General features: G+C 41.2%; 1 protein-coding gene across 4 annotated transcripts in view; it reads left to right on the forward strand.

Annotated features, from left to right (window-relative positions):
- Positions 1 to 14,750, forward strand: part of tmem117 (transmembrane protein 117) — a 471,225-nt gene that overhangs the window by 80,911 nt on the left and 375,564 nt on the right. Inside the window, exons 1-2 of one of the 4 annotated variants that reach the window (XM_043708698.2) lie at positions 13,021 to 13,298; positions 14,370 to 14,678. In XM_043708698.2, coding sequence (XP_043564633.2) covers positions 13,286 to 13,298; positions 14,370 to 14,678 — 322 coding nt within the window. In that variant the 5' untranslated portion in view covers positions 13,021 to 13,285. Of the gene's footprint in view, positions 1 to 13,020; positions 13,299 to 13,508; positions 13,865 to 14,369; positions 14,679 to 14,750 lie in introns of those variants that run through there. The other 3 variants (XM_043708702.2, XM_043708701.2, XM_087997005.1) reach the window with 3 other exon arrangements.

The raw sequence follows: 14,750 nt of genomic DNA on the forward strand, positions 1-14,750 counted from the left end.
CAGTCAGCATAGAAATTGAACCCACACTATTAGCATCACTCTTCAGTGCAAATCAACCATCCAGACAAGTGAGGTATCTGATCACGTCTACAGTTAAAACATTACTTATTCAATGAATAAGACACTGCTGCACTAGCCTTGTGAAACAAATTGGATTCTTTCTGTCTGAGTGCACAGAGTCATTAGAATTTTCTGTCTTTATGCTGGACCTCATTTACTTTTGAATGGTCAGGGCAACTTCATGAATTGTAATAAAACAGGAATTTGTGCAAAGCAGGAAGCAACAAGAATTGTGGCTTGTGGTACATAACAATCTCCATTTGCTAAAATTCGCACAAAACCTACCAACAAGCTTGAGATTATGACACACCAGTAAATTGTAGAGTGGACTCCTAGAATCAGAGTTGTACAGTATAGAAACACACTCTTTGGTCTAACTCATCCATGCCTACTAGATATCCTAACATAATCTAGTCTCGTTTGCCAGCATTTGGCTCATATCCCTCTAAACCCTTCCTATTCATATACCCATCCAGATGCCTTTTGTAATGTTGTAATTATACCAGTCTGCACCAATTCCTCTGGCAGTTCATTCCAAACATACACCATCCTCTGCATGAAAAAGTTCCCTCTTAAGTCCCTTTTACATATTTCCCCTCTCACTTTAAATCTATGCCCCCTTGTTTTGGACTCCCCTACTCTGGAAAAATACTTTGGCTATTCATCCTATCCATGCCCCACATGATTTTATAAACCTCTATAAGGTCATCATTCAACCTCCAATGCTCCAGGGAAAACAGCCCCAGCCTGTTCAGCCTCTCCCTATTCTGGATCAGTGGTGCTGGAAGAGCACAGCAGTTCAGGCAGCATCCAACGAGCAGCAAAATCGACGTTTCGGGCAAAAGCCCTTCAGCCTCTCCCTATAGCTCACTCATTGGGGGCCCTGACTTGTAATAAACTTTGTCTTTTTAGACCATAAGAATGTTAGACTGAAGTCAGCATGAATCAACTCTACAGTCTCCTTTGGCATCCAGCTCTGAACCTAAACTACCTGTGGTGTTATGTAGAGTGAAGAAGGAAGCTGCTTTTAATTCAGACAGATGTTTATACCAAGCAGATCATAACATTGGGCATCAATTTAACTTAGTGATATGGGTTTCAGTCACTTGAAGTCACTAAATTCCTCAGGCTTTACCACATGTCATATAGATGTTATTTGGATAAAAAGAATATGAAGTAAATATGAAAATAGGAACTATGAGCTGTTGGAATCAATACTAATATTGACAGGGTGAGCACTTTTAACTGTTTACTTGATAATTTTGAGGTAGTTCTGGGTAAGGGCAATACTGTGGGAGGGAGGAATATGATTTTTTTCCCTTCAAGTAAAGGCAGAACTGCTTACATTTGTGAGTTTTGGGAAAAAAATGAGGCTGGCATGGGATATCCTAATCATTTATTTAATTTGTTCAAGTCAGATTGAAAGAGGATGTGGAGGGAAAGGCAATGTGAAAGGGCAAGTGTGGAGAAAATGCAGCTCTTTAAATTATGTCAAAACCATTGACTTGTTTTTTATTTAAAAGGAAGGTATCCAGGAAGTTTGTAGTTGAATTATTTATTTAAAACCCACTGGTCAAATCTATAAATTCCAGAGGTGGTGGTGGGAGAGGGAGGCTTCAGATTTATTTATTGAAGCAACTCAGAAATGGATTAATCTGCTGGAGGAATTCTTTCTTTCTTCCTCTGCTTAACTGTTCATGGTGAGTTGGACAATCCAGTGTTTTCTAATGATGGGTGGGTATTGATCCCTCTTGATGTAAAGACAGAACCATTAAATGATACAGCACAGAGCTAAACTAAAACAAAACAAAACCTGTGGATGCTAGAAACCTGAAACAAAAATGGAAATTGCTAGAGGTCAGCAGGTCTGGCAGAGATTCAATAGTTCTGAAGAAGGGTTACTGGGCACGAAAATCTCCACAAATGCTGCCAGACCTGCTGAGGTTCTTCAGTGATTCCTGCTTTTGTTACAGCACAGAGTAGCCATTTCGCCTATTGTACCTGTAAAGCTCTTTCCCAATACCTCTAAAGCTTTTCCTTATAAGCATCAATACTTTTGACCTCCTGATTTAACATACGTGAGTCACACATATCCTGCAGGACACCTTCCTTTTGCCACCTCTGACTGTTTCCTTTTGTACTGACTACTGATGCAATAGAGCTTTTACACCTCTCTTACCGTCTCTGTTGTTTGCTTATTTTCATTCATCTGTGGGATGTGAGTGTCACAGGTTGGCCACCATTTATTGCCTGTCCCGAGTTGCCCCTTGAGAAGGTGGTGGTGAGCTGCCTTCTTAAACTGCTGCAGCCCACCTGCTGTGGGGTGACAGTCAATGCTATTAGTGAGGGAATTCCAGGATTTTGACCCAGCAACAGTGAAGGAACAATGATATAATTCCAAGTCAGGATGAAGAATGGCTTGGAGAGGAACTTGAAGGTGGGGGTGCTCCCAAGTATCTGTTGCCTTTGTCCTTCGAGATGGAAGTGGTCGTGGGTTTGAAGGGTGCTATCTGAGGATCTTTGGTGAAATTTCTGTAGATGGTGTACGCTGCTGCTACTGCTTATTGGTGATGGAGGGTCTGGATGCTTGTGGGTGTGGTGCCAATCAAATGGGCTGGATGGTGTCAAGCTTCTTGAGTGTTGTTGGAGCTGCACCCATTCAGGCAAGTGGGGTGTATTCCATCACACTCCTGACTTTGTACTAACTGCTTCCTGTTGCAATAGAGTTTTCATTCCCATTATAGTCCCTTTTCAGTATTGCCTCATGGCTATATTTTTAGGCTCCTTGTTTTCGATCTTGCTTATATATAGTTCTCCTGCCTAACTCAAATATGATCCTTTATGCCTCACTGGAAATCAAGCCCCACTACACCCAGAGTCAACACAGAAGTTAAAGATTTTATAAAAGTATACAAAGTTCCCCAATTTGCTGCCTTTTACACCCAGATTAATAGACAGATCAAACAAGATTCCTGTACTTAACAAAGATTAATATTTATTTCAAGTTAAAAAGATTCTCGCTACAGTAAAATAATTTAAACACACACACACACACACACACACAGAGCACCAGGGACCAGGGTTTGATTCCAGCCTCGGGCGACTGTGTGGAGTTTGTACTTACACCCCGTGTCTGCATGGTTTCCTCCAGGTGCTCCGGTTTCCTCCTACAGACCAAAGATGTGCAGGTCAGGTGAATTGGCCATGCTAAATTGCCCCTAGTGATAGGTGCATTAGTAGGGAGTAGGGAAATGGGTCTAGGTGGGTTCCTCTTCAGAGGGTCGGTATGGACTTGTTGAGCCGAAGGGCCTGTTTCCACACTGTAGGGAATCCAATCTAAAAAAACTGATGAAAATAAACTGGCTTCCTTCATGCTTGAGATGTTATTTACTGCAAGGGAAAAAAGGACAACTCTGTTCCTGTTGGAGGCCTTATGGCTTCTGACCAATGGCACTCACAAGCTGTTCAGCTACCCGGGAACCAATTGCATAGTTGTTCACAGGCAGAAGGTCTTTGCCTTCAACAATTGGTCACCACTGCACAGACCAATCAGCTACACGCTGCTGGCTGAACCTTCCTTTGTATTGCACCCCTTGGTTCCAGCTTGTCTTTGCCACTGAACAAACAGCAGTGTAAACAGCCCTTACAGTGAGTGTCAGGTATTTTGCTTTCAGAAAAGTGCAATAATCCTAGCTTGTTTAAAATAATCCTTTTCCCATTCAGTCCACAAATGCAGAAAAGTAAAAATATATATTGTTTACAGGAGCCTGAGATTCACTGTAATATGTAGCAAAGTACAGGATAAGCTGAGGTTAAGGAAGAATGAGTCTACTTTACAGCGAGGTAGAAGAAATTTGTATTTATACTGTAAATGATATCTTGTGCACTCTCCATCCATCCTTCACAACCACCTCAGGATAATGATGATGGGAGCTTATCTTAATTAGACCCCACTGACATTCTAGCCATAACAAGTAAAATTAAGAAGTGAGAGGTGTAGTTACAAATTTGAAGAGGAAATCAGTGCTGCTAAATGTGTTTATAAGTTGTATCCAAAATGTATATGAATTGTAACCAATTCAGTTGTAAATCTTTGCTGACATTTGTTCACCTAATCGCAAACATAAAATCTTACATAAAATAGCATAGTTGAGCAATGAAACACAAAGTTCCCCTCCCCCCAATTAAGTATTTCTGGAATTATTTTTATGAATACAGTTGAAAATAGGTTTTTCAGAAAAAAAATCCATTCATTTTTAATCACTATGTCTCCACCTTTAGGTAACTCGAATGTTACAGAAAATTACTTCTAAAAAAATCAAGTCAGAAGCTTTTAATAATTTTATTGGAGAATTCTTGTCAGCTTCTTGCATAAATTAAGTATACTTTTCTATTAAGTGTATTTTTTCTATATGCCTCCAATTGCCTTTGTAACAAGAAAATAAAAACAATTTGACCATCCTCTCCCAGCTGATTAAGTTGATGGTGTCATGCATTTTGACCTGGTGCTGTGACCAATGATTTGCACAAATAGAACATTGAACCAGTGTACAAGAGAGTGAAAAACACCAAGGTCGATAGTTTTGAGCTTATCTCACATGTTTAAAATTCTCCGATCTTTCTTTTGTACTGGTTCAGCCCAATTGCACTGAAATTAGGTTTAGAAGAATGGGAGTTTAGATTAGAGTGGTGCTGGACTCTGGTTTCCAGCATCTGCAGTCCTCACTTTTGCTTAGAAGAATGGGAAGTGATCTCATTGGAATGTACTGAATTTTGGAGAGACTTGACAGGATAGGCACTGAGAGGTTGTTTCCCCAAGCGAGGGAATCTAGAACATGGAGGTATCATCTCAGGATAAGGGGTCAATCATTTAGGGCTGAAATAGTTGTCAAAATAGTAAAATGTTTGAAATTTTCCATGGTAGAGCATTTTGGATGCTTCATCACTGAATAAATTTAAGGTAGAAATCGGAGATTTTGGTCTTTTGGCAAATCAAGGAATATAAGGAATGGATTGAAAAGTATCTTTGAAAAGGAATTGAGGCAATATCATTAAATATTGGAGCAGGCTTGAAGAACCACCCAGCTTATTCCTGCTCCTTTTTTATATATGTTGACATGGAGACTAAGCAAGTGGACAAATGAACAGTGCTTTTTTTAAATTCCAAAATACTTATGATAGGCTGTGTAATGAGGAGATGAATCAGCGCTGGTTGAATGGGCCCTAGGCCATCTGTTCAGCGTGTGAGCTTACATACAAACAAGGAACAAGAGTAGGCCATTTGGCCCTTCTTAGACAGGCAGAAGGCTGGGAGAACTCAGCAAGTCAGGCAGCATCAGGAGGTGGAGTAGTTGACATTTCAGGTGTAACACTTCTTCACTGCACCATTTAATAAGATTATGGCTGAATTGATTTTAACCTCAACTCTCCATCCCTGCATACCCTTGATAATTCTTCATCTTCTTTGTAATTGTCCTGATGCTGTGATAGAGCATAGGAAGACTATGCTGTATAATAATAACTACCTTAATGAAACCATCACTTGCTGTATAACGTAAAAATTCATGAAAAGGTCTCTAGCTACTGTTATTGGCCTTGAATGGACCAGCCCATGCATACAAGCCCCAGAACACTGTGCTCAATATTCGTTGTAATTCCAGTATTAGAATTCATTATTTAAATAATCCAGATTGTGTTAAGATTAAACTGGAAACAAATATGAAGATAATCAGTTGGGCCTGCAGAGTAATATATTTGTTAGAAGCTTCATTTGTTAACACATTGGATTCTGCTTTATACAGGCAAATGGAATTTGCAGGAATTCGTAGTGGCACCTTTTTTATTGGGGCGTAAAAGGGTAATGAAGACTGACAATCAACAACACTGATCAGAGTCTACCTGATGTGAGAACTAAGACTGACAGTTAACTTTACCACACCACTGGTAGCCTAACTAATCAACACCCTTTTCACAAATTGTATAAATTGTCTGTTTCTATGTCCTAATTTTGATTAGTGCAAGATGAAAACCTTTGATGTCTTGTCTCTTTTTAGCAATATTTAAGTGCTTCATGATTTCAGCATTGGAAATCTTAAACATATGCATTCATCTTCAGCTAGAAATGCCAAATAGATGATCCTTCTTGGCATCCTCCTGAGGTCCCCACTAACACAAATGCCAGGTTCAGTCATTTGATTCACTCTGTGTGATATCAAGACACAGCTGAAAGCACTGGGTGCCACTAAGGCTATGTACCCTGACTACTATAGTATTAAAGACCTGTACTCAAGATCTAGTCTTTGCCCTAGCCAAGCTGTTCCAGTGTAGCTACAATACTGGCATCTATCTGACAATATGAAAATTTGACGAAAGTGAGGACAGAAGATGCTGGAGATTAGAGTCAAGATTAGAGTGCTACTGGAAATGCACAGCAGGTCAGGCTGAGGAGCAGGAACATCGGCGTTTTAGGCAAGAGTCCTTCATCAGGAATAAGGCTGGAAGCCTCAGGGATGGAGAGATAAGTGGGAGGGGGTGGGGCTAGGGACAAGATAGCTGGGAGTGCAATAGGTGGATGGAGGACGGGGTAAAGGTGATAGGTCGGAGAGGAGGGTGGAGTGGATAGGTGGGAAGGAAGATTGACAGGTGGGACAGGTCATGGGGGTGGTGCTGAGTTGGAAGTTTGGAACTGGGATAAGGTGGGGGAGGGGAAATGAGGAAATTGGTGGTCCACATTAATGCCCTGGGGTTGAAGTGTACTGAGGTGGAAGATGAGGTATTCTTCCTCCAGGCATTGGGTGGTGGCGGTGGAGGAGGCCCAGGACCTGCATGACCTCAGCAGAGTGGGAGGTGGAGTTGAAATGTTCAGCCACGGGACGGTGGGGTTGATTGGTGAAGGTGTCATGGAGATGTTCCCTGAAGCGCTCTGCGAAAAGGCATCCAGTCTCCCCCAGTGTAACGGAGACTGCATCGGGAGCAATGGATACAGCAAATAATATGTGTGGAAGTGCAGGTGAAACTTTGATGGATATGGAAGGCTCCTTCGGGGCCTTGGACAGAGGTGAGGGGGGAGGTGTGGGCGCAGGGAAATATATCCCTGGTAATGGGGTCCATTTATAGGTGGTGGAAATGGTGGAGGATGATGCGGTTTATGCAGAGGTTGGTAGGTGGAAGGTGAGGACCAAGGGGGGTCTGTCCTTGTTGCGGTTGGAGGGGTGGGGTTTGAGGGCGGAGGTGCGGAACATCGATGACGTGTTGGAGGGCATCTTCAACTACATGGGAGGGGAAACTATGGAAATTACGGGAGGCCATCTGGTGTGTTCTGATGTGGAACTGGTCCTCCTGGGAACAGATACAGCAGAGGCAGAGGAATTGGGAATACAGGATAGCATTTTTGCATGAGATAGGATGGGAGGAGATGTAATCCAGGTAGCTGTGGGAGTCCGTGGGTTTGTTAAAAATGTCAGAGTTAAATCGGTCGTCGTTGAAGGAGATGGAGTGGTCTAGGAAGGGGAGGGAGGTGTCAGAGATGGTCCAGGTGAATTTAAGGTTGGGGTAGAAGTTGATGAACTGTTCAATCTCCTCGCGGGAGCACGGGGTGGCACCGATGCAGTCATCGGAGGAAACGGTGGGGGGTGGTGCCAGTGTAACTATGGAAGATGGACTGTTCTATGTAGCCGACAAAGAGACAGGCATAGCTGGGGCCCATGTGGGTGCCCATGGCTACCCCTTTCAAGGAGCTATGAACCTGCACTCCAAGGTCTCTTTGTTCAGCGACAGTCCCTAGGGTCTTACCATTTAAGTGTTTATGTCCTCCTAAGGTGCTGCATTATGGGAAAGCAAATCTTAGCAGGTCCTAGGGAGTGTTGCTGAACAAAGAGACCTTGGAGTGCAGGTTCATAGCTCCTTGAAAGTGGAGTCGCAGGTAGACAGGATAGTGAAGAAGGCGTTTGGTATGCTTTCCTTTATTGGTCAGAGTATTGAGTACAGGAGTTGGGAGGTCATGTTGGGGCTGTACAGGACACTGGTTAGGCCACTGTTGGAATATTGCATGCAATTCTGGTCTTCCTATGGAAAGATGTTGTGAAACTTGAAAGGGTTCAGAAAAGATTTACAAGGATGTTGCCAGGGTTGTAGGATTTGAGCTATAGGGAGAGGCTGAACAGGCTGGGGCTGTTTTCCCTGGAGAGTCAGAGGCTGAGGGTTGACCTTATAGAGGTTTACAAAATTATGAGGGGCATGGATAGGATAAATAGACAAAGTCTTTTCCCTGGGGTGGGGAATCCAGAACTAGAGGGCATAGGTTTAGGGTGAGAGGGGAAAGATATAAAAGAGACCTAAGGGGCAACGTTTTCACACAGAGGGTGGTACGTATGGAATGAGCTGCCAGAGAAAGTGGTGAAGGCTGGTTCAATTGCAACATTTAAGAGGCATTTGGGTGGGTATATAAATAGGAAGGGTTTGGAGGGATATGGGCCAGGTGCTGGCAGGTGGGACTAGATTGGGTTGGGATATCTGGTCAGCATGGACGGGTTGGTCCGAATTCTGGATTAGTGGTGCTGGAAGAGCACAGCAGTTCAGGCAGCATCCAAGGAGCTTCGAAATCGACGTCTCGGGCAAAAGCCCTTCCATTCTATTTGGCGGAAAGGGGTGGGGAGGGAAATATATCCCTGGTGGTGGGGTCTGTTTGGAGGTGGTGGAAATATCGGCGGATGATTTGGTTTATGTGAAGGTTGGTAGGGTGGAAGGTGAGCACCAGGGGCATTCTGTCCTTGTTACGGTTGGAGGGGTGGGGTCTGAGGGCGTCGGTGCGGGATGTAGACGAGATGCGTTGGAGGGCATCTTTAACCACGTGGGAAGGGAAATTGCGGTCTCTAAAGAAGGAGGCCATCTGGTGTGTTCTGTGGTGGAACTGGTGCTCCTGGGAGCAGATCCGGTGGAGGCGGAGGAATTGGGAATACGGGATGGCATTTTTGCAAGAGGTAGGGTGGGAAGAGGTGTAATCCTTTGTGGGACTCGGTGGGTTTGTAAAAAATGTCAGTGTCAAGTCGGTCGTCATTAATGGAGATGGAGAGGTCCAGGAAGGGGAGGGAGGTGTCAGAGATGGTCCAGGTAAATTTAAGGTCAGGGTGGAATGTGTTGGTGAAGTTGATGAATTGTTCAACCTCCTCGCAGGAGCACGAGGTGGCGCCAATGCAGTCAGCAATGTAGCGGAGGAAGAGGTGGGGAGTGGTGCCGGTGTAATTACGGAAAATCAACTGCTCTACATAGTCAACAAAGAGACAGGCATAGCTGGGGACCATACGTGTGCCCATGGCTACCCCTTTGGTCTGGAGGAAGTGGGAGGATTCAAAGGAGAAATTGTTAAGGGTGAGGACCAGTTCGGCCAAACGAATGAGAGTGTCGCTGGAAGGGTAATGTTGGGGACGTCTGGAGAGGAAACAACGGAGATCTTGGAGGCCCTGGTCATGGCGGATGGAGGTGTAGAGGGATTGGATATCCATGGTGAAGATGAGGCGTTGGGGGCCGGGGAAACGGATGTCTTGGAGGAGGTGGAGGGCGTGGGTGGTGTCTCGAATGTATGTGGGAAGGTCCGAAGGGTCTGTTTCCATGCTGTACATATCTATGACTCTATGAGTTCTGCAATTCAAGTGGCGCAGGTTTTTGTAAAGAGGTCTGCCACTTGAGGGTTGAGGTGCTGGTGTGGGAATATGGCTGAATCAAATTGAATGTAAATGATAGAAACAGCACAAATGGAGAAAATGTATATAATAAAAAATAATTGTGATTATTTTTCTTTGAAATGCACTTATGTAGCACTTCTTAATGTACAAAATTGAGCCAAACTAATACAAAAGCAGTTTAGTTTTTTGACTTAAACATTAGTGATATTACAGAAATGTTACTAAAACTCTAACAAGACATGAATGTGATAAAGTTGAAATTTTAAGGATTCTAACACTGCACCTTGTTATTAGATAATACTGCATTTAGCAAATTGAGAAATGTGGTGGGAAATCGAGCCAACAGTGGCTTCAATTAGCATAGAGGCCATAGGGAAACATATGGCCCTTAATGACTCCTTGTGCTAATGACTACCTCAGTCCCATTATATTCCCTACACCATTCCCATGAAACCTGACCTCTTTTTTTCCCCTTTTCAGCAATATGTTAAGCCCCTGAATCATATGTAGTACTGACTCTGATTAGCACTTAACCTGCATCTACTTCCCTTGCCCATTGCCACTGATAGCTTTCTGAGGGTGGGAGCCAAGATGCTAGTGACCCTCTTACATCAAGCTCCTTCACTCTCTTACCTTTGTCACAAAGGTGCTTTCAATTTGTATTCTAAGATTCCTCTAAAGTTAGAGCAAGGCAGACCTTTCCTTACACAGGTACAGAGTATATTTTTTGGTTTGGTGGTATTTTTGGATTTAAAATTCAGTAAACTTTGAAAAAAATTAATCAAACATCACAATAATGATTGATTTATTCTGTCTTGGTCTCAATCTCTTGTTCGGTTTCGTACGGTCTTTAACTGAAAGCAATGTTATTGAGAAAAATGGAAAATTGATTTGTTCTACTCTCTTCCCAAAATTGATATTCGTATCTGTCTCTCTCGTGATACTTCCATTCTATGAATCAAAATTGTTCAGAAACAACTAAAGCATTGTAAAAGTACAATGCAAAATAACACTGTTGTTTTCCCTGCATCACAACAATGTTCAGCCCATTCGGACTTCAATTAACTTTGATTCAACATAACAGACGTCACAAGTCAGTATTAACTTTAACTGCAGTTAACTTCTGGACAACTGACTGAATGTTAGTTATATATAGCATTTTAAAAATGGATTGCTTGGAACAATTGAACAGACCAGCATCAGCTTCTGCATTTTTGTAAACAAAAAAAAAAATGCTAATTTTGCCTTGTGAAAGCTTGTCACCAAGGAAAGGGATGAAGTAAATATATTGAAATATGACCTCCTGTCACTACTAGTCTGTGATTAGTGACAAATTGTACTGGAGGAGGGATTGTTGCCTCTACCCCTTCCCTATAATCCTTCACCAAGGGCTCCAATTCCAGTCAAAATAATACATTGGTTGAGAGCTGGTTTTAAACCCGTGATCATCTGAGTTGTGTTTGCTTCAACACCTGTTTTACGTTATCAGGATAAGACTGATACTGTTCCCCTCATCCCTCCCCCACCAAAAGAAAATCCTCATTGGATCATATTATATTTGTGAAACATAGACAATTATTTAAAAGAGATTAAAAGTAGAAAACCCAATCAATGCAGCAGATGTTGAATTAAAGCAAATTTTACATAAATGAATTATAGTAATCTATCCTCAGCCCAGTAAAACCTCAATGCTTAAGTATGATACATATTAATGAATACATGTAGCAGCTAGCTTGAGGAAAGTTGCTTAACTGTTGATGTAGCTTAAGCATGTTAACTAAATTGGATCTAAACCGTTTCACTATTTCAATCTATAGAAGATCCAAACCATTTGTGCAGAAGATAATAAAATCTTAAGGTTTTGGTACTTTTAAGTGTCTGTGCACTGCATTACTTAATTATATGATTGCTTGATGGAGTTTATCATGTGCCATGTATATTGGCAGTAGATGTCACTAAATTAGGATTGTTGATCTACTTACCGACAACAATTTAGCTCACGAAACAGACCAGTTGCTCCAGATGTGAACTTGTGAACTAAATCAGCCCTGAGCAGGAGTTAATCTTTGGACCTTCTTGGTTGGTAGAGCTCAGCTGCTAATGGTATAACTTATTTTTGTAATGGGATAGCTGTAACACTTTAACACATTGCAAAGTTTAATGGTGGAGTGTTCTGCAGTATGTTTATTAGTATTATTTCTAAATTTTAAAATATTTTAGAAGTGAGTGGTCTAGTGTTTTTCTTTGAGATGGATGTATTTTTTTTGGTCACTTGCTCAAGTGGTTGAGACTTTGTGCATCACTAGATGTTTCTGAGAGGTTCCAAAATGTTCATGAAGAATTACTTAATTTATTTTGTGAAGGTGCTAGTATTGGACTAGGGTGGACAAAGTTAAAAATCACAGGACACCAGGTTATAGTCCAACAGGTGTGTACAAACTTGTACTTCAAATAGTCCTGTTGGACTATAACCTGTTATTGTGTGGGTTTTTTTAATCTTTAACTTTATTTTGCTCAAGGTTTCTGAAACAGCACCAACAAGAACAAATGGTTAATCTGTCATCTGTAAATGAGTCAAATTCTCTAGTTTTATCTGTTTATTCTTTCTAAAATTCAACACTTATTTCAAATTTTGCTATTTGGTATCACACTTATTTTGCTCCATTCCAATCCTGTTATCACATGGAGTCACATCCATTCTGCTTGTTTCCAGTCCAAGCTTCATTACTATGTTACAACTTCTCTTGTCCAAAACAAAATTACATTGTAATAGGTCAAGATTGGACATAACTATAACATCCCTTTAGTGAAGAATGACATGACGAATGGATTCATGCATGAAAAATGATGTAAGCATTAGTGGGAGGTACCAGAGGAGAAAGTAAGTGATAATGATTCAGTATAGTTATAATCAATCAAAACTTGTATTGAGTGATACAGATAATTGCCACTAATATATTCAGTGCTGTATTCTTACATTGTATTTAAAAATTTTTTTTAAAAATGTACTTATTCAGCTATGAAATTCATAAGGTTCAGAATCCACCAGGCTGTACATTCACTAATTGAGCTGCTGTGGAGTTGGAATCATGTCTAGTAAACTTTTTTTCCTGTGATACCAATGTATTTGATTAAAAGAAAACCCTAATGGCCCTTGCAGTTCAGTTTGATACTGAATATAAACTTGCTGAGAGTCTGTGTCTAGTGTAATTAACACCTCGGATACAAGTACACTCAACGTAAGACAATAGCCAATTAAACTTCGTTTCGCTCCGACAAGGAATGAATTGTAGGCAGTCGTCCAATTTCTTGAAATCTCAAAATGAATAGTTTTTTGGACAACTGACTTTATTTAGTTATTTGAAAGTTTTCAATAAGCCATTGCCACAACTTTAATTTACAACGGTTGAGTTCAGCGGACGTGCAGGACAGCATCTATATTTACACTACACAAATATATATCGGATAACCTCCCTAATTATTTTTGAAGTCATGCGCTGTGGTTAGAGGGTTAGCAGCTCTTTCCGGAATAACCTGACGTCGGAATGGCTTGTGCTGGTAACACTGTTTAACTTGTTACTTTAAAATTGCTTTCTCTTTTAATTTTGAAACAGTTTTGCATTCCATTTGTGGGTTTAACACACTTGCGCAGTTGTTACCTTTGGAATTTTGACTTGTAAAACTGGCTCAGCTGGTTGCGCTGATATGTTTGCTGAGACTCCTTCCTTCCTATTCATGTTGATGAGGCAGTGCCGAAAGTTGTTTACACCAGCCTCCCAATGGCAAAGGGAAGCAGATATAAAATTCAGCGTCAAATCACATGGTGCAGGCAACACTTTTTATTTTAGCTTTAAAGCAGAATCTTAATCTGGCTGTAATAACATCAGAAAACTACTGGTAGACCACGAACTAACTTCTGTAACGGGAGGGCTGTAATTTAAGCAAAGAGTAGACGGTAAAGTTGGCATTAAGGCTGGCATATACTCCACGTCATTGTAGGTATGTGATTTGCAACCCCTCAATTACCTTTTTCCATTGTAAATAACAAGATATTCGCTAAAACAAGTATTTTGGTGAGTGCATCCTGCTGAGGGATTGCTTAGATGGTGAATAGTACCTAAATGGTAAGATTCTTGACTTTTTTTGAAAAGAAAAGTTGTATTTCCTGTTATTGAAACTGTGGAATGTAGATGATCAAAAAGGACCAGGTTCTTTTACATGGAAGTGACTGACCTTTCCACTCAGGGTTTATAGTAAATCATGGCCAATAGCTATTGTTGCAGACTGGAAGAGTTGGCTTTCTTTCCTTTAATATTTTGTAGAAAGCAATGTTTTCTTCTAAGTCGTAGTCTTGCCTCCTTCAACCATTCTGTGCACGTTAATTGGAATAGAACACAATTGAGAACAATTGAAAACAATTGTTTCTTTTTAGTCCTCACTGAGCTGATTGCTGAATCAGAGAAAAAGTAACAAACATCTAGAATTTAGTCCCAATTGGCCATCTGAATTACTGTTCACTATGAAAGTTAACTTTGCACAGTGATGCAACCTGACCGAGTGAGTAAATGTCCAATCATTGTATTTTCATATACAATTTATTGAATCACTAATTAATCTCTTTTCATGCAGATTACAGGTTGAGGGGTCGTCCCATGTGTATGAGGATGGTCAAAGCATTTCGATACTATTTCCAACATCCATGGAGTCGGCTGATTGTGGCCTATCTGGTGACTTTCTTCAATTTCCTCATTTTTGCTGAAGATCCGATTTCGCACAGCCAGACTCCTGCCAATGTAATTGTTGTTGGAAACTGCTTCTCCTTCATAGTAAACAAGTACCCTGGAGGAGGATGGAGCTGCTTAAAGGTGCTGCTGTGGTTGCTAGGTATTATTACAGGCCTTGTTGCAGGAAAGTTCTTGTTCCATCAGGGGATGTTTGGTAAGTCACAACTGAATCATCTTGAACATTGTGCAGTTGCTATAGAAGCTTTTTTTTTGGTCATAGGTTTTT

The sequence above is a fragment of the Chiloscyllium plagiosum genome, unplaced genomic scaffold (assembly GCF_037043375.1).
Source record: "Chiloscyllium plagiosum isolate Xiang-an unplaced genomic scaffold, Cpla_swu_hap1 HiC_scaffold_19, whole genome shotgun sequence".
Taxonomy (NCBI): domain Eukaryota; kingdom Metazoa; phylum Chordata; class Chondrichthyes; order Orectolobiformes; family Hemiscylliidae; genus Chiloscyllium; species Chiloscyllium plagiosum.